General features: G+C 40.1%; 1 protein-coding gene across 3 annotated transcripts; it reads right to left on the bottom strand.

Annotated features, from left to right (window-relative positions):
* Positions 1-836: 836 nt before the first annotated feature.
* LOC118360949 (uncharacterized) lies at positions 837-17,171 on the bottom strand. Of its 3 annotated transcripts, none has more exons than XM_035740549.2 (7): positions 16,561-17,171; positions 14,500-14,561; positions 10,702-10,771; positions 4,009-6,316; positions 3,814-3,888; positions 3,559-3,591; positions 837-1,755 (listed from the first exon to the last, which is right to left on the bottom strand). In XM_035740549.2, the coding sequence occupies exons 3-7, from the start codon at positions 10,744-10,746 to the stop codon at positions 1,547-1,549; spliced, it is 2,670 nt and encodes an 889-aa protein (XP_035596442.1). In that variant the 5' UTR covers positions 10,747-10,771; positions 14,500-14,561; positions 16,561-17,171; the 3' UTR covers positions 837-1,546. The 3 variants fall into 3 exon arrangements, with proteins under 3 accessions (XP_035596442.1, XP_035596443.1, XP_035596444.1); XM_035740550.2 differs by having other exon boundaries at positions 10,702-10,758; XM_035740551.2 differs by lacking the exon at positions 10,702-10,771 and having other exon boundaries at positions 16,561-17,156.
* Between the last annotated feature and the right edge of the window lie 3,399 nt (positions 17,172-20,570).

Here is a 20,570-nt window from a genome sequence, read left to right as displayed (position 1 = left end):
GTTACGTATTCGGTACATAATATAGAGAATGCAAACAAATACTGCATTCAACTCATCCGTGCACAATTCAAAGTTGCTTAGGGATGTGACCCTTTTATAAAATTTTTGCATAAAATGACATACCCAAATCTAACTGCCTGTAGTTCAGGACCTGAAGCAAAGATATGCATATTCTCAATACCATTTGAAAGGAAACACTTTGAGGTTTGTGGAAATGCGAAATTAATGTAGGAGAATAACACACATTAGATCTGTTAAAAGATAATGTAAAAAACATGTTTGAAATGCAAGAGAAAGGCCAATATGACTTAGGAATATAGCCACAATTTCGACAGTATATGTTCAAAGTTTTAGACTGATCCAATGAACCATTGCATTCTGTTCAAGATGTTGTATCAAGACTGCCCAAATGTGCCTAATTGGTTTATTAATACATTTTAAAGTTCATAATTGTGCACTCTCAAACAATAATATGGTATTCTTTCACTGTAAATTGGACAGTGCAGTTAGATGACCAAATGTAAGCTTTCTGCCCATATTAGATATGTCTATGTCCTGTGAATTTTGGTTACTTACAACCTCATGCTAATCACATTAGCCTACGTTAGCTCAACCGTCCGGCAGGGGATACACCGATGCTGTAGAGGTTAATTTGGCTACAATTTGTTCATCAATGTTGATTTAATTAACTTGCTGGTGGTCCAATGCGTCAGCTTGCCTGCCTGTCGAACTATCTGCGACTACAGAATGCCTTCTTGTTATGCTATTAATAATGTACTTGAAGATAAAACTCTGGGAAACCTTTAAAAATAACTGCAGTAGTGAATAACACATGGTAAGTTTAAAAGAAAGCCATCATGTTTATTTGTACAACGGTTCTTGGCCAACATTTCACGAGTGCATAAAATGTTTTATGTCGCAAAGGGGCCAGGCTATGGGTGTAGTCTATACTCTTGTATAATCTTTACTGCAAAATTCAGACAAATACACCAGTCTACACCATTTAGGAAGAAAAAGTAATGACCAAGATGTTTGATTTTTTTAACGAATTAGATATTATTAGTAGTATCTTTGGTAGAGCACGCATGGCTTGCCTCACTCCATCTGACAGTCAAACAGTGAGGTCAGACTGTTCATGAAAGTAACAAAGTAATATAACGTTACTTTCTATGCAAAGTAATATTGTAACATTACTTTTGTTACATGTTCTTATAACTAATCACAACACTGCCTAGGACTAAATACCCGTTCAAAAAAAAATAAAAAATCTGATAAACAAACTGCAAATTAACTTTTACATTATTGGGGTAATTGTGTGAATACTAAACATTGTACATAATATCGTCTTGATTACAACTAGGGAATCTGGAGGCACTGCATTTCAGACAGGCAGAGGCACAGACTGACAGACAGGCAGGCAGGCAGGCAGGCAGAGGGACAGACAAGCAGGCAAAGGGACAGAGACACGCAGCAGACAGATATGCAGGTAGAGGAACAGACAGAGGCAGAAAGACAAGCAGACAGAGGGCCAGACAGACTACAACATTTATTGGTACTCCTGCTCACATGTGCTGTAATTCTGTTCTTGACATAATACTTCACTGCCCGCCAGTCCTGCTCTCTGAGGGCTTGTGGCACTGCCTTGATGCATGCAAGAGTCTGCATTCCCTGGAGTAGCTCCAGAGTCCATGAATTGAATATATGTTTCTTCCACTGTCCCTTTGTCCTCCTCACTCCACTTCCTCTTCTTAGAACCTTGGGACAAGTAAACAACAATTAAAAAATATTTGAGGCATTTTTGCTGCGTCACCATACATCATGCTGTATTTGAATTCTATGCATGCGCTTTTTCTGCTTAACTGAAGTCATGCGTTATGTTGCATGCTGTTTACAAACTGGATACATTTTTATTTTTTTAACATTTCAGTCATTTAGCAGACACTCTTATCCAGAGCGACTTACTTAGGGTTAAGTGCTCAAGGGCACATCTACAGATTGTTTCACCTTAGAGATTCGAACCAGCAAACTTTTGATTACTGGCTTAACGCTCTAACCACTAGGCTACCTACCTCCACACCTACCTCCACCCCAGTCTCCACCTGCTTTGGGTCTGCTCTATCCCTATGGGGAATGTAGATTATTCCATTCTCTACCTATTTTTTTTCATTTAATTGTGAACTTTGTTATGGTGCTTTTGTTGTAGGGAGTATCCCAAAAGGATCAGAGTCCATACTCAATATATTGCCATTTATAGTTGATTCAATAAATTGTTAAAATGGCCAAATATATATCTTCTCAGTTTCTTACAGAATTAAGTTTCAGAGCCTCTAGAGAGTTTTAGAGATCTTAGAATAGGAGAGACTATAGAGGCCGCCATGGCCTCCCGAATCCTATGACATGCCCACCCACCAGGGAGCCAGGGCCAGCCAATCAAAATGTGTTTTTCCCATCAAAAAGGGATTTATTTCAGACAGAAATACTCCTCAGCACCCCCACCAGCACAAAATGCACCTGTGTAATGATCATGCTGTTAATCAGCTTCTTGATATGCCACACAAGTCGGGTGAATAGATTATCTTGCAAAGGATAAACTGCTCCCTAACAGGGATGTAAACAAATTTGTGCATATAATTTGAGAGAAATAAGCTTTTTATGCATATGGAAAATGTCTGGGATCTTTTATTTCAGCTCATCCAACATGGGACCAGCACTTTACATGTTGCGTTTACATTTTTGTTCAGTGTAGAAACAATAACGTTTACTCACTCTCTTACTTTCATGTAGGCTATTTTTGCTTTGACCACATTGATTCGGATGGGGTTTCTCACGATCCGCAAATGCGATTTGTAGTTGCCATTTACCGATGGGAAAAACAAATGCTATTTGTTGAGTATTAGGAGTACAGTAATACTTCAGGCATTTTTGGAAAGCAATGTTATTTGCCCCCTTGATAGTTACGATGGGTAGAAAAATTACTGTGATATGTGGTTGTCCCACCTAGCTATCTTAAGATGATTGCACTAACTGTAAAAATTATAATAAATTGCTGTGGCTAAAACTACACTAAAATTGTCCAGAGTTTTAGATAACTAAAACTAACGAGAGATGAAATTATTCAAATGTGACTAAGACTAAAACAGCTAACAAAATGAACACTGGTCTCGCTGAGTCTCTCTTTAAAAAATTGGAACATTGCATTATAAGAATGTAATTGTTGGAGCATGAGTAATGAAATCACGAGTGTGTGGATTACTTGTTCATTTTTAGAGCCACAATTTGAGACTCCTTCAGCAAAGTGGCTGAGTACCACTTACTAAAGAATAGAGCTCTAAGATTTGGCTTGGCAGGAAATATAAACCACTAATTCACCAACCAGAGTCTACGTGCAAGGACTAATATGTCTATAATAAAAATGTTTGTGGGAGTAAACAGAGAAACTATTTTGACATGACTAAGTGCTGGAAATGCATGCAGACATTTTAGAATAGTAGAGACTAAAGAGCCAAGTGGAAGAGGGAACAAACACATCAATAAGATTAATTTGGGCAGGTTCCTTACCTGATCTTCCTGCCATGGCCTCCCGTGTCCTCTCTGGTGAGCCAATGGAAACACATGAATACAAATTCCTAAATCCCATGGATCAGTATTGAAATCCTACAACATGCTGTCTGCATATACAGTATCAATTAAACTGTTGGCCCTAAGGTACAATGTGTGTCATTTATGAATATGTTATGGCTGGAAATTAAAATTGAACAAGTTTCTAAAAGCTGCTGGGCATTAAATGCTTTCATTCCACATCAAAATCTTTACCTTGTGGCTCACATGACCTTCCAGGAGTTTCTTCAGTAAAGTCTGTATCACTCTCTTCATCCAGCTCAACACACTCTGAAATACAAGCAAGCAAGAACATCTCTTAGCAAGGAGAGCGAAATAGACAGGTTGCTCAGAAAATGTCACCATGACAGGGTTGAGGTACCAGGTTCAACTTGACAGATTGTTACATACCCACTGGACTGATGTGGATCTGGTCAAGACCTTTCCCCTTGAATTCGTTTAGCCTTCCCTGCTCCATCGCCATGAGGACTTTGGTGATTTTTGCCAGCTGAAGTGTTCCCTCAGGTAACCTGTAATATTTTTTGTCCATCTGTAGATCATGTCCCAGGAAATCGGCTAGCAGGTCCATGTCGGTGTCATTTAAGTTGAGTACAGTAGACATCATGGTGATGTGTTTACGCAACTTGGTGGACGAGAGGGATTCTGGACATTTAGCCCCACACTTCTTGGCAAAGAGACGCAGGCAGTCTGATCCGCTGAATGATGTTGGACAGCCTGGAATGGCGAACATATAGATGTTCTCCTTCAGAACGCTGCAATGTTCACGCTTCTCTGCAAGCAGCTCCATTGATTTGATCATTGTAGGGGATAGAAGCACTGTGACTTTTCTTGATCGCTTTCCACATATTTCTATGCGACTAAAATGTTGGCATAGCGCCCGTTCAACATCTGAAAGGGAGTTCCCATAATCGTCATGTAAAGCAGTTTTGTCTCGAGACACGAATGAGGCCACTGTCATCAGGGAGGCATTCCCTAGTCTTTTTCGGTTAAAGACCGTCATTTGTGACAGAGTGACTTTAGCCAGCTGTGCCCACGTCTTCCTGTTAGGTTCTTTGGAAAGTTGGCTGTAGCATGTTTTCTGTTTTTCTTGAAGGTGGATGTGCAGTTTCTTGACATCTTCAGCAAATGTCAAGATCAGTGGAGCATTGAACTTATTTTCTTCAAATGTTTTGTGAGCATGACACGAGATGTACTCTCTCCAGCATGTCTTATAGATATGTTTGAAGTCCTCTACCTTCTGAGCCTTTTTCTTGTTACCGGAGACCCTAGCCTCACAACTAACTATGTCTGCAACCTTCTGAAGGTTATGGCCAAGTTTTAAGGCTAGTGAAGGTGTCTTTAGTGTATTCTTATCACTGTCAAAGCCACAAACAGCTTTCACTGCACTGATTGTGTGGAGGAAGTTAGCTGGATCAATGTATTCCTCCAATCTCGTGAGAGGTGATACATGCTTCCCTTTCAAAACCAGTCTCCCCAGCTCGCGCATTTTCTGCCGTATCAATTCATGATTGGCACGTCTGTGTCCCATGATGTTGTAATGTTGCTCCCCGAACTGGATGATACATTTGTCTCTCTTTATGACATCTACCACCTCATCTTGTGTCATATCATTGACGAGTTTCCACAGTCCCTTGCTTATCCCATCTGGCACAGGTTGTGCATGGGCACAAATAGCCTGCACTCGTGTTTTACCAGGTTTCAGCCGTACACCACTCAGTGGGCACCGTTTCATGTGTTTCCATAGGAATTTTCTTTTAAAGAGTCCTTGGCAATTTGCACAGTGCAAGAAGTCTTTTGGATTTCCATTTGGGGAACTGGTTTGTTTACAAGGAACTATAACACCTTTGCCTTCTCTTATGACTTGCATGTTGTGTGCTCTGTCCCCTCGTTTCCTCAGTATAGTCAGTTGGAGCTTTCTGTCCTTGGAGTTCTTTGGGAAAGAAAGGGCCTTTGCGACTTCAGCTTCACTTTTATGAATCATTTCCAGATGCCGGGCAATTTTTGATTGTGGTTTCTCACAAAAGAGACAGTAATGTTTTTTGGTGTATCTTCTTGATCCATCTTTAGTCTTTGTAACGTGCATGACTTCAAGTGAACTTGTCGATTCTTGCACAGAGGTGTCAGATTCTGTATTTCTATGTCTCTTATAAGTCTTTTTTGGACCATCTTTAGGAGCAGATCTTGCTTTGGTGGGGCCTTTGTTCTTCAATACAGTGCAGTGCTCCAAGCTGCTCTCACTTTCACTTTCTGTTCTTGACACACATTCATCTCGTGTTATTTCTGTGCTGCTGATTGAATCTTCAGAATTATATCCAATCCTGTCTTTGTCAAGTTGGCCATCTTTAGGTTCCAATCTTGCTTTAGTAGGGCATTTGTCCTTCAATGCAGTAAAGTCCTCTAAGCTGCTCTCACTGTCACTTTCTGTTCCTGGCACATATTCATATTCTGGCACATATTCATATTCTGTTATTTCTATGCTGCTGATTGAGTCTTCAGAATCATAACCAAGCAAGTCTTTGTCAAGTTGGCCATCTTTAGGTGCAGATCTTGCTTTAGTGGTGCATTTGTCCTTTAATGCAGTGAAGTCCTCTAAGCTGCTCTCACTGTCACTTTCTGTTCCTGGAACATATTCATATTCTTTTATTTCTATGTTGCTGATTGAATCTTCAGAATCATATCCAAGCATGTGTTTGTTGAGCTGAAATCATGAAAACAAATCAGAATTGATACATTTGTTTTACTAAATGCATTGTCATTGTCACCCCCCTTTAAGATTTAGATGCACTATTGTAAAGTGACTGTTCTACTGGATGTCATAAGGTGAATGCACCAATTTGTAAGTCGCTCTGGATAAGAGCGTCTGCTAAATGACTTAAATGTAAATGTAAATGTCTGATCACTGAAAACCTGAACTGTTTTACTCCAACATATCAACTAATTTACTAAACCAATAACTGTGTCCTTATTATTCTGAAAGGGCCTATTTCATGCAATCAAGTAATAAAATGAAACCATGCTCCTTTCTTATTTGTAATCATTCCATTATCTATTCTGTATGCTAGTGTACAGAGTAAAACATGTATCAGGTCTCTAAGTTCCTGACTAACTCCACAGCTAAAGGGATACCGAGACAGATTTGGTCCTTGTGAAAGGAATGAGACTAATTTCATCCCTGTATGATGAACACAAATCAGAGTGGCCTTAGAAATATGATATCCACAGTATCTGGGCCTGAGCTCAGTCTTGCTCGACCTCTTCAGACTCTGTCACAGACAGAAATATCAACTCAGGGATAATCTTCAGACTTTAAAGTTTCCGGAATGGTGACTTGCTCAGGTAGACCATTTTTAGATAGCTAAAGATCTCATTGGGCCCATATAATACATAGTCACCTCAAATTATTGGCACCCTTGATAAAGAAGAGCAAAAAAGACTAAACTAAATACCAATACTGAGCTATATTTTATGCTCCAAAAAGTTTTCTAATTATTATTTTATACTGATATAATTTCTCAGAGAAATAGATTGTTTCAATATTTTTTCTCTCTTAAAAAGATGGGTGAAGATAATTTTGACCCCTCTGTCAAAAGTTTAGTATTTAGTTCCATATTCTTAGCGCACATGGACTACATCAAGCTAGTGACTACACAAACTTGTTGCATTCACGCTTTGTTTTGGTTGTGTTTCAAAGATCATATCCTTAAGACATGCTAACCTCTCACCATTAGCAATAACAGGGGAGGTTGGCATGTCTTGGGGGTATGATCTTTGTTCTTTGGCCCTAATCTATGGATTTCACATGAGTGGAAATACAGACATGCATCGTGACACGTCTCCATCGCATAGAGTTGATCAGGCTGTTGATTGGAATGTTGAATGGTGTCCCACTACACTTGTTGCTTGATATTGGCGGGAACTGTAACACGCGTTCCTACACGTCGATCCAGAGCATCCCAAACATGCCTGGCGAGTATGCAGGCCAGAAACGGGGACATTTTCAGCTTCCAGGAATTGTGTACAGATCCTTGCGACATGGGGCAATGCATTATTATGCTGAAACATAAGGTGATTCCTGCTGATGAATGAGCCTCAGGATCTCATCACGGTATCTCTGTGCATTCAAATTGCCATCGATAAAATGCAATTGTGTTTCTTGTCTGTAACTTATCCCTGCCATACCATAACCCCAACGCCACAATGGGGCACTCCATTCACAACGTTGATATCAGCAAAATGCTCGCCCACACGACACCATACACGTGGTCTGCGGTTGTGAGGCTGGTTGGATGTACTGCCAGAATATATAAAACGACATTGGAGGTGGCTTATGGTAGAGAAATTAACATAACATTCTCTGGCAACAGCTCTGGTGGACATTCCTACAGTCAGCATCCCTCAACTTGAGACATTGTGACAAAACTGAACATTTTAGTGGCCTTTTATTGTCCCCAGCACAAGGTGCATCCGTGTAATGATCATTCTGTTTAAATATCTTCTTGATATGCCACACTTGTCAGGTGGATTGATTATCTTGGCAAAGGAGAAATGCTCACAAAATGAGAAATGGGCCAAAATTCACCCAACTTATTGTGGGAAGCTTGTGGAAGGCTACCCTAAACATTTGACCCAAGTTAAACAAATTAAAGGCAATGCTACCAAATACTAACTGAGTGTATGTAAACTTCTGACCCACTGGGAATGTGATGAAAGAAATAAAAGCTGAAATAAATAATCTCTCTACTATTATTCTGACATTTCACATTCTTAAAATAATGTGGTGACCCTTACTGACCTAAGACAGGGAATTTTTACTAGGATTAAAATGTCAGGAACTGTGAACTTAAGTTTAAATATATTTGACTAAGGTGTATGTAAAGTTATGACTTCAACTATATAAATATATAAATATAAATAAATGAAACATCCCAGGACCCTGATAATCCAAATAACTTCACAGATCTTCATTGTAAAGGGTTTCAACACTGTTTCCCATGCTTGTTCAATGAGCCATAAACAATTAATGAACATGCACCTGTGGAACGGTCGTTAAGACACTAACAGCTTACAGGCGGTAGGCAATTAAGGTCACACTTGTGAAAACTTAGGACACTAAAAAGGCATTTCTACTGACCAAAAGAAAGATGAACTGCGTGAACGTGCCTTAGGCATGCTGCAAGGAGGCATGAGGACTGCAGATGTGGCCAGGGAAAGAAATTGCAATGTCCATACTGTGAGTCGCCTAAGACAGCGCTACAGGGAGACAGGACGGACAGCTGATCGTCCTCGCAGTGGCAGACCACGTGTAACAACACCTGCACAGGATCGGTACATCAGAACATCACATCTGTGGGACAGGTACGGAATGGCAACAACAACTGCCAAAGTTACACCAGGAATGCACAATCCCTCCATCAGTGCTCAGACTGTCCGCAATAGGCTGAGAGAGGCTGGACTGAGGGCTTGTAGGCCTGTTGGAAGGCAGGACCTCACCAGACATCACCGGCAACAATGTCGCCTATGGACACAAACACACCGTCGCTGGACCCGACAGGAATGGCAAAAAGGGCTCTTCACTGAAGAGTCGCGGTTTTGTCTCACCAGAGGTGATGGTTAGATTCACGTTTATCATCGAAGGAATGAGCGTTACGCCAACGCCTGTACTCGGGAGCGGGATCGATTTGGAGGTGGAGGGTCCGTCATGGTCTGGGGCGGTGTGTCACAGCATCATTGGACTGAGCTTGTTGTCATTGCAGGCAATCTCAACGCTGTGCCTCCCTCATGTGGTACCCTTCCTGCAGGCTCATCCTGACATGACCCTCCAGCATGACAATGCCACCAGCCATACTGCTCGTCCTGTGCGTGATTTCCTTCAAGACAGGAATGTCAGTGTTCAGCCATGGCCAGCGAAGAGCCCGGATCTCAATCCCATTGAGCACGTCTAGGACCTGTTGGATCAGAGGGTGAGGGCTAGGCCATTCCCCGCAGAAACGTCCGGGAACTTGCAGGTGTCTTGGTGGAAGAGTGGGGTAACATCTCACAGCAAGAACGGGCAAATCTGGTGCAGTCAATGAGGAGATGCACTGCGGTACTTAATGCACCTGGTGGCCACACCAGATACTGACTGTTACTTTTGATTTTGACCCCCCCTTTGTTCGGGGACACATTATTCCATTTATGTTAGTCACATGTCTGTGGAACTTGTTCAGTTTATGTCTCAGTTGATGAATCTTATGTTCATACAAATATTTACACGTTAGGTTTGCTAAAAAATAAACGCAGTTGACAGTGAGAGGACGTTTCTTTTTTAGCTGATATATATTTATATATTTAAAAAAAAAAAAATCTAATTTACAAAACTCTGCCAGGAACAAGAGAAAATGCCCAAATCCAGATGTGCAAAGCTGATACAGGTCCTTCTACAAAAGTAGTGACTCAGGGTTGTGAATACTTATGCAAATGAGATGTTTATCCTTCATTTTCTATACATTCGCTAACATTTCTAAAAGCATGTTTCACTGTCATTATGGGGTTGTGTGTGTGTAGATGGGGGGGAAACGAGCCGAATACACTAGGTATTACCGTGAAATGCTTACTTACAAGCCCTTTACCAACAATGTAGTTTTCGAAAAATACGAGTTAAGCAAATATTTACTAAATAAACTATAAAAAGTTACAAAATAACAATGACGAGGCTATGTACAGGAGGTACCGGTACAGAGTCAATGTGTGGGGGTAGAGGTTAGTCGAGGTAATATGTAAAGTGACTATACATAGATAATAACAGCGAGTAGCAGCAGCTTAACAAAATGTGGAATAAGTCAAGAGGTATGAATACTTTCTGAAGGCAAAGTATGTCAAGGGTTTTTGAAAATCAGGAAGGCAGAAGCCTCTGCAGAATTGCAGTTCACAGTCAGCCTAAAACATGACATAGTTGCTGCTGACACACAATGGAAGAGAAACAAGCTCCAAAATGGCTATTGTACAATTATCCCCAAACATTTCTCCCCAAACACAAGTGGTGACAACTTTGCAGGACTTAAATAATATCAGCCATTTTGTGTTGTGATATACAATGATACTTACAAATACACTCTCCACTTCTCTGGTTGAAGAAGATGTATTGTCCATTTCTGAGCTTGACTGAAAAGAAAATCTAAAAATAACCATTTCAGGTAATGAAATGACCACACTCATATCAGTGACTTGCATCTTATGTGAGGTTGAACTGACAGTCTTCCAAAATAAAAAAGGAAGCAAAGCGCCTTACTAGCAAGAGTGACACAGACAAGCTGAAATGTTAGGTTAGGGCTATTCAACTGGCTGCCAGTTGGCAAGATGCGGCCTTTTACCAATTTAGATTGGCCATTTGCTCAAACATAAAAAACAATTTCATCAGCTAAAAATCCATGCAGAAATCCAATGTTTAGTGCCAAAATGAGTTCAACATTCTCCAATGGGAGAATCTGTTTTCCTAACGTCCTGCCCATTAAGTGCTGTCAATCAATAGCACTAAGATACCAGTTACAGCCAATCAGAGCAGCTAACAGGGGTACAGGGTCTGTCTGGCCGCCTATAGGTGGTATGGACTCTTTCACCGCAGATGTGACTACACTGCCTGAGTGTGCTTTGCGCTAAACTCTGCGGTGAGTTAAAGAATGCACTGGACTCAGTTATGGCCATCATAAACTTTATCTGATCAACATTTAGCCTTCAACATAGCTTGTTTCTTAGTCTGCTGAAAGACATGTCTGCTGAGCATCATGATTCAGTGGTTAAATAAGGGTAGACCTAACGCTCTCAAGGGAGTATGTGAGCTTAGGGATGGGAGAGTTGATTATCTCTCGACTGCCGTCAGAAGAAACCCATCACATTCCAGAGAAAATGATTTTTTTTGTGATATCTTCAATCACTTGAATGGACTTAATTTGGGACTACAGGGGAGGGACAAAACAGTTAATGACATAAATTAAAAATAGTCTGCTTTTCCAAAGAAATTTGGGTAACACTTTACTTGACACCCAGTATCATAACGTTATGGCACGGTCAAAACCATGTCAAAATATGTCATAACAGCTAACATAACTTTTCATAACATAGTCATAACACTCATGACCCATATATGTACACCTGCTGAGACAAATTGCATCATGTTATGGCTGGTTATGTTCAAATGTGTTTTTTTCCTGCCAATAACTTTCCTTTTGTTTGTTGTTGTAACAAATTATTTAGTCATTTTTTTCTCTGTCATATTTTAAATAATTTGTCATAAAGCATTATGATCATTATGACCATCATAATCATATAAGCCAGATATGTCTATCGCGTACTTTCCCTTATGTCAGTCATCAGTCAAATAGAGGGTGTCTTGTCCTGTTTCTTAAATCTGCTCCTGCATGCATCCCAGTCATCAGAAACAAAGCATTTGGGTAGTTGCATGTCTGACATCAATGTGTGCACAATTACAATGATATTAAATTCTGGTCAATTCCAAAAAATGTTTGGTAACATAAACATACTACTGACAAGTAAGCTATGGTGTAATGAAATGTTTTGCTTTGTGTGGTAGGTTGTGGGTTTTGACATTTATGTAGGCGTCATAACCAGCCATAAAATAATCTAATATGTCACAACAGGTGTAATTATGCCAGGTTATGTCAGCTGTTATGACATGGTTATGACCGTTTCATAATGTGTAAGGACGCTGGGTGTCAAGTAAAGTGTTACAAACATGTTGTATTTTCCCAAACATCTTTGCAACGAGATTTGGCGAGTTTAATCTCCCCACAGAGGTGATGTATTTTGTTAGGGACATGTTCGATACTGAACGGGGAGGGGGCACTTCTATGCAAAAGCTAAACAGGTGCCGACGTCACTCACCGAGGGTTCCCTCCAGCTGTAGACATGCAAACATCTTATCTGAGGCAGGCACTTAAGTCTGTGGGCTGTGCAATGTTTTGGACTGATCATATTACTGCAGAGTAATTCCCAAACATGACAGCACTGACGTTTTTTCTTTTAACGGTGTTTGGATCAACATACAAGACATATAAATTCAGCTTCTCTCACATGAAAATGAACACTGTTCTTCTCTGTCAAATGTGCATCAACAACACTGCAGGTTGCCTTGAAATTCATATGTGCCAAATGTTTTGCTCTTTCACAATTTAAAAAGTGCATCCAACTTGGAATTCTAACTCAGAAACTCTGGCATCTTTCTACAGCTCAGACTTTCCAACTGGAAGATTACTGACATTGTGATTTGACCCTGTTTTTTTCCCCCAAGTTCCCAGTTGTCTTGAAAGCACCATTAATGTTTCTGTACTTTAATGTTCCATCATTATGTAGTTTTACATATTCATAAGCATGATAATTTCATACTTCAAAACATGTTCATAACAATTATCAGATTATCTTGAACCATCATCATAACATGGCCTGTGCATTGTAACAATTAATAACCCCTTACATTGTCAGGTTAATAATTTTACTGATAAAAGTCTTTACAGTTTGAGTAGAATACCTCTGACTTTTATTGACAAATATCTGTCAAATAGGTCACAATGCGTGATTTCTGATTGTCTAGTTTTCTGGATATTACAAAAGGTGTACCGCAGAGATCAGTATTGGGACCTGTTCTCTTTCCCATTCATATAAATAATATTGAATTGTTAAAACTTGTAATATTCATCTGTATTCAGATACACTTATGTATGCTATTGTCCCAACTGTTGTCAAGGCTATATTAGAGCTGCAATTTGACTTTGTTGCCTTACAAAATAGCCTGTTTGGTTTAAAACGTGTACTTCATGCGGGCAAGACTGTTGTATGTTGTTCTCTAATCCTCGCAAACAAAAAACATTTGACTACATATTTATTCATTGGCTGGTTCTCCCTTCAATCTGGTTCCCGGCACTAAATACCTGGGCATTTGGATTGACAATATTTAATGTTTAAAAAAAGATATGGATGAGCTAGTTAAAAATCCACGATTTAATGTGGGCTTCTTTATAGAAATATATCTTGCCTCTCCCTAAATAGCAAGAAGCAGATTGTACATTCAACTTTCGTGCCAGTTCTTGATTACGGTGACACCATTTACCAGACTGCAGCAGCCATTACTGTTAAACCTTTGGATGCCATGTCTCCCATAGCGCCCTTCACAGGTGACAGTTTCAATACTCACCACTGAATGCTGTATCAAAAGGTTGGCTGGTTCTCATTAATGTCCCGTAGATCAGTTAATTATTACCTTTTTGTTTACAAACTACTACTACACAAGCTTCCGACTTATCTAACTTCACTGTTCAAATATAAAATCCCATTCACGAGGTTGGTTGAATCTTAAGGTTCCTCAGGTCTCCACCGAACTAGGTAAATCTGCTTTTAGTTTTAAAGCACCGCATTGCTGGAACCAACTATAAAATACATTACAATTGCATGTTCTGGTGCCACTCTGGCAATTTAAATTATTGATTGGGGACCTGCTTATTGAGGAATGTAGTTTTCCTTGAATATTTGTGTAGTGCTGTATTTTACTTGTTTCATATAGTATTTAATTTTTAGATTCATGAAATTATATATAGAGGGCTCCCTTGTGAAAGAGAACCTCATCTCAATGGTGACTCCCTGCTAAAATAATGATACAATTAAATAAAATTAACTGGCAACATTGCCCAGCCCCTCAACCCCTCAACCCAATACAGAGAGAGGTAGGGAACTGGCAGTAATTAGACACTGAATGCATGTATTCACTAGGAAACAACATTAATACATGTAGCTAAGGATGCACAATCAATTAATTGGCTAGTAAGCCATCATGAAGCAGAAAACAACTAGCTGAATGTCGAATGTTTTTAATCAGATAATGTTACAATATCTTACCTCCACACCAGTCAGGAAAGAGTGCTTTGTCCTGGTAAAGCGTCAATTGGCCTGTTTAGTCCCTGAAAGAAAACAGATTTAAAACGATGATTTGCAACATTTCCTGGCTAGCCAAATAACCAATTCAGGATTTAAAAAATAAGCGGTTCTTTGTAGTTGACACATTCCTGAATGTACAATTAACTAGTTAGTTTAACTTTGGTTGTTTATCTAAACACCGCCTGCTGGCAATCAGCAGGGACATAAACGTTCAGCCTGCTGCAGAGACCCTATCCATGGTCTCTCCAGTCTAGAGCAATGGTTAAATTGTGTTTATGAGCATTTTTTTACATCTCTAAATGGATAAACTTGTGAGAAATGTGATTATTGAACAAATCTGTGAGTTTGCATAATTTATTATCATCCTAAATTAAGATATTTAATTATTTTGCCATATCAAAATACAAAATAGGACTAATATGTAATTAATGTATATTACGCTACTTTCCATGATGTGGACAGTATATAAACTGTGTGTTACTACTACATTACACAAACTGACCACATCGAATGGGGGGAGGGTTACACATGCTTTTTACCTCAGATTGGTGATGTTAGTATAAAAGTTTATCGTCAACACGATGACAAAATATAAATAGCTTAAAACAGATCAATATCTTTGGTGTTGTAATGTTGATTTTGTCATACACGCTGAGGGTAGCAGGATTTAGAACGCTCATAACATGTTATTTCTCAAATGGCGCAGATAATTCGGACGGTCTATATAAAAGTCGATGACTACACAACAATAGACGGAATTGAAAGTCAAACGATTACTTAAATAGCAGCTAACCGTTGTCAATGTTGATACCTTATACCTTAACTAAACAGAAAAAGTGTTGTATTCCCTTTTCCACGATGGCAGCCTCCCAAAATCAACATCCGCCATTTCAAAATAAAGATAGAAGCCTTATACAAATTATCATCTAACCAACCATGTACAGGTTATTCCAAGTTTCCGTGTGGCCTTTGAATAGCGTTAGTTTAAACAGCGCTACAACCCAAACGTTTACCCCCTGTTCTATTGATGTCAGTATGATATCGATGGAAGTGATTAACAGATTGGTGTTGTTACACTTACCTCGTTGGTGACCTACTTGAATCAAAATGCAACACTTCAAATTGTAGCTAGCGTTCTTCTACAAATTGTCCTCCAACCAGTGATGTACACATGATTCTCAGATTCCGTGTGGTTTTTGAGTGTGTGAGATTTAACAGCACGTGCAACCTAATCTCCCCCCTCTCGGGCAATTTATTTCAACATGATAATAGATTGGAGTGATTGACAAAACAATGTTGCGTTTCTCTTGTTTTGGTGACCCCCATATCCAAATGCAACATTCCAAAATGCAGCTGACCGTTGTGAAGGGTATCCTCTAACCAGTGAAGTAAAAATATCCTCATTCCATGTGGTTTTGAGTTGTGGTAGTTTGAACAGTGAATATCACCCCATCGATTAATGATTTAGTACCACTTGACAAAACGGAGTTTTGGTGCGTGTGGAGTTTATAGGGTGCTCGTTTAAAAAATACAAGTAATATGATTACTATTGTTGCAAATGTAAGTGTAGATAGTAAATTGTATGTTTACGTTTTCAATATATCACGAACTGTTTCTGCATATTGGTTATTGATTTGGACACTTTAAAACTGTTGGACATTGGGCTATTTATTAATGTCTTGTCAACAGGAAGCAGCGGCTGCATTATTTTCAACTAAAGTTATAGGAAAATAAATTGAATTGAGCATTTAATTTAATGGTATTGTACTGCTGAATGAGTCCAAAAACTTGCAGTGATTTATTTATTTGGATGATTTACCAAGAATCACCAAAACGGGTTTTTCGTCCCTACGTTACTAATCGGACGGTAGTGTCCAACAACGTAAGCTAACAGTAGTTAGCTAGATAGCTTGCTTGGCTAGTGGGATGATGTTGAAAACACACTCGGCGTTGCATGCCCCAATGATCGAATTAAACATTCAAATGAAAGTAATTTGTTGAATAAATAAACGTTGTACTCACATTTCACGAAGTTGGTCTTTGTTATTCTAGCGAGAAAGCGTTCTCCCAAGAAATCTTCTTCAAATGAGTGTGGCAGATCACAATTTACTGTAAGGTGCATATAGCGCCACCTTCTGTACTGGAGTGTGAGGCCTTCCCTATTAATCGAGGTTATTAATCCATTTCTCTTATCTGGGCCCTGCGTTTCTGCCTACTTCTGGAATGTGAATTCATTGCAATTTGAGACAAAAATGGAAGGGAAAAGGACGGTGAATAGGGAAGAAAAACTGCCCTACTAACTAACCCTACATCCAAAAAAACGCACCACTATTCCACTACTTGGCTCTATCTGATCCTACACCAAGCCGGCAGCCTGGGAGAACCCGGGCCCAACATTAGCGTCACGGAAGCGTGTGTGGATTTTGTCAAGAAGGGATAAAGATTTTGTCAAATTGGACTTTTCGTAGGGGGTTTATGAGAACTAATAAAAAAATACGAGGTCAAATCATGAAGTCAGTTACCTTCAGGTCGGAAAGTCGGAGCTCTAGAAAGAGGCCCGAGTGGAAATTCTGAGTTGGATGAACGTTCAAAATGATTTTTTTTCCAGGTGGAGCTCGTTTTCCAAGTTCCCAGTTGTATTGAACGCGCTGAATTGGGAATTCGGAGATTTCCGAGTTCTCAGTTGTTTTGAACAAGGCATTCAAAGCGCCACCAGAAAGCGGTGAATGAGCGAGATTTATTGCACGTTATTGTCACAAACCTGACATTTTTAAAGAGACGGTGTACAATGTAATGCGTTTCAATAAGAATATAGTGCTTTACACAATGTAGAAACAACTTATTTTGTCATTTCAATGACAGGTATTCATATCAACATTTTAGCTTTTATAATAAGCTGATGTATTTACAGTGTTACACATACATTTCTATGGCACAACATGTGCTTCAAATGTAGCTAGAATTCATATAGTCCCAATATAGACTGTATCTCCCCCCAAAAATTCTGGTGCTCCTAAATTTAATTGGGGGGCTCCTACCTTTCTTTAGGAAGGGAGTACCAGTGCTACCAATATTTTCGTTTTAAATTTAGAGCCTTGAACGCAGCTATAATTTTCTTTCTCAAATAACACAGGTAATTCGAGTGGTCTCTATAAAAGTCACTGGCTACACACCAACAAGACAGTCACATTATCAATACATAGCAGCCAACGATTGTCATTGTTTTTATTTTTTAACCTTTATTTAACTAGGCAAGTCGGTTAAGAACACATTCTTATTTTACATTGATGGCCTACCCTGGCCAAACCCTCCCCTAACCAATTGTGCACCACCCTATGGGACTCCCAATCACAGCCAGTTGTGATACAGCCTAGGATCTAACCAGGGTCTGTAGTGATGCCTCTAGCACTGAGAAGCAGTGCCTTAGAACGTTGCGCCACTTAGATATTATATGGCGGGTTGTGAAAATGTGTTTTGTTCCCTTTTCGCTGATGGCAGCCTCCCGAAATTAACATCAGCCATTCCAAAATATACACTGAACAAAAATATAAACTGGATTTGCAACATTTTCAAATATTTTACTGAGTTACAATTCATATAAGGAAATTAGTCCATTGAAATAAATGATCCCCTAATCTTTGGATTTCATGTGACTGGGAATACAGATATGCATCAGTTGGTCACAGATACCTTCTTTTTTTTAAAGTAGGGGTGTGGATCAGAAAACGAGTCAGTATCTAGTGTGACCACCATTTGACCACATCTCCTTCGCATAGAGTTGATCAGGCTGTTGATTGTGGCCTGTGGAATTTAGCCCCACCCCTCTTCAATGGCTATACAAAGTTAATGGATATTGGCACACTGTCATACACGTTGATCCAGAGTATCCCAAACATGCTCCATGGGTGACATGTCTGGTATGCAGGCCATGGAAGAACTAGGACATTTTCATGCTGAAACATGGGGTGATAGTGGTGGATGAATGGCACAACAATGGGCCTCAGGATCTCGCCACGGTATCTCTGTGCATCAAAATTGCTATGATAAAATGCAATTGTGTTCATTGTTCGTAGCTTATGCCTGCCCATACCATAACCCCACTGCTACCATGGGGCATTCTGTTCACAATGTTGACATCAACAAAAGCGCTCGCTCACAGGACGCCATACACTGTCTGCCATCTGCCTGGTACAGTTGAAACCGGGATTCATCCATGAAGAGCACACTTTTCCAACGTGCCAGTGGCCATCGAAGTTGAGCATTTTCCCACTGAAGTCGGTTACGACGATGAACTGCAGTCAGGTCAAGATCCTGGTGAGGACGAGGAGCATGCAGATGAGCTTCCCTGAGATTGTTTCTGACAGTTTGTGTAGAGATTCTTTGGTTATGCAAACCCACAGTTTTATCAGCTGTCCAGGTGGCTGATCTCAGACAATCCCGCAGGTGAAGAAACCAGATGTGGAGGTCCTTGGTAGGCGTGGTTACACGTGGTCTGTGGTTGTGAGGCTGGTTCGATATACTGAGAAATTCTCTAAAGCAACGTTGCAGTCAGTATGCCAATTGCACGCTCCCTCAAAACTGGAGACATCTGTGGCATTGTGTTGTGTGACAAAATGGCTTATTTTAGAGAGGCTTTTACTGTCCCCAGCACAAGGTGCACCTGTGTAATGATCATGCTGTTTAATCAGATTTTTGATATACCACAACTGTCAGGTTGATGGATTATCTTGGCAAAGGAAAACATGCTCACCAACAGGGATGTTAACAAATTTGAGTTTATGGAACATTTCTGGGATTTTTTATTTCAGCTCACGAAACATGGGGCCAACAATATGTTGCACGCTTTCCTGAGATTGAGTAGCACAAGAACCATCTTGTGGTGGGAGAGATCAAGAGCAATCAGGTCAACATAATTTACTTTTAGGACTGACTTAGAGATCTGTTTTGTTAACAGAGATCTGTTGTGCAATTATCTAATCAAAGAGATATTGCATTATTGCTTGCTTTTATAGGCAGCTCAGATCCGTTAGCCAGTAATAGAGATAGAGATGCATATTGAAAAATGTGCATTGGCTGGTGCTAGGAAAGTAATTGAAGTCAGACACATCTCCATCTTTGTATCTTGAAATGTTCAGAGGAGGTTTTACCCCCTAGATAGAGACATCGGGAACATAGTCAGGAAGACAAAGGACAGTACGAGGCGGTCAAGCATTCACCAAGTCAATCTGCAGGTAACCATAGCTTTGGTAGGAGATTGTTTTTTAGGATTGACACAACATTGGAGAGAATGGATCCTTGCCTTCTGGCTGATCCATATGTGGTATCAGGATGGGTGAAGAAGAGGTTGGGGACTGTTGAATCGGTGAAAGTAACTTTTGTGTCTTCCATCCTGAAGGAGCAGGTGTCCCAGGACAAGACCTGTGACTTTCTCTGCTATCTGGGCGCAATTGAAAGGAATGATAATTGGAGTGATGTTAAGTGTTGAGGAGGACCAACTGAATTTGGAAGATTTGTGGTGTCTGCAACGCCTGCCGTTTGGTGTGACGCAGACCCAGTGGAGAGTGTGGTGAAGCAGAGAATACACTGTCTGTCCTGCTCTGTTTTGATGCAGAGTCTTTGCCCGACAAAGTCAAGTTGGGATGTCACTTATCCCGTGAGAGTTTTTATTCTGAAGCCATTATGGTTCTTTAGGTGCCAAGCTTATAGTAATGTTGCAACCGTGTGTAGGAGGGAGATTCTTAGATGTGAGAAGTGTGCAGGAGGGCATGAGACAAAGTAATGTGTAGTATTGGTGGGAAAAGCTGTGTGTGTTAACTGTAAGGGTGCCCATGGTCCTGGAGATCAGAAGTGTCTGGTGAGAGAAAGGTAGGTTGAGGTTGCCAGGATCAGAGTAGTTCAGAAGGTGTTGTATGCTGAGGCAGTGAAGAGAGTAGCAGAGGAAAAGGGGTCCAGTGTAAGGGATCCTGAGAAGCTCTCTGTGAGTAGGCTGAGGCCAATAGAGAGTGATAGGAATTAAATGTGTTTCAGTGAGG

Source organism: Oncorhynchus keta, chromosome 28, assembly GCF_023373465.1.
Source record: "Oncorhynchus keta strain PuntledgeMale-10-30-2019 chromosome 28, Oket_V2, whole genome shotgun sequence".
Classification (NCBI taxonomy): domain Eukaryota; kingdom Metazoa; phylum Chordata; class Actinopteri; order Salmoniformes; family Salmonidae; genus Oncorhynchus; species Oncorhynchus keta.
The sequence above is the reverse complement of the archived record's forward strand: the minus strand, read 5'-3'. Positions and strand labels throughout refer to the sequence as shown.

Coding starts and splice junctions, on each gene's coding strand:
- LOC118360949 (XM_035740549.2), bottom strand. CDS start 10,746: ATGGACAATACATCTTCTTCAACCAGAGAAGTGGAGAGTGTATTT. Junction 6,317..10,701: donor GAGAAGTGGAGAGTGTATTT/GTAAGTATCATT, acceptor TCATGATTTCAG/CTCAACAAACACATGCTTGG. Junction 3,592..3,813: donor AAGGTCATGTGAGCCACAAG/GTAAAGATTTTG, acceptor TTGGCTCACCAG/AGAGGACACGGGAGGCCATG.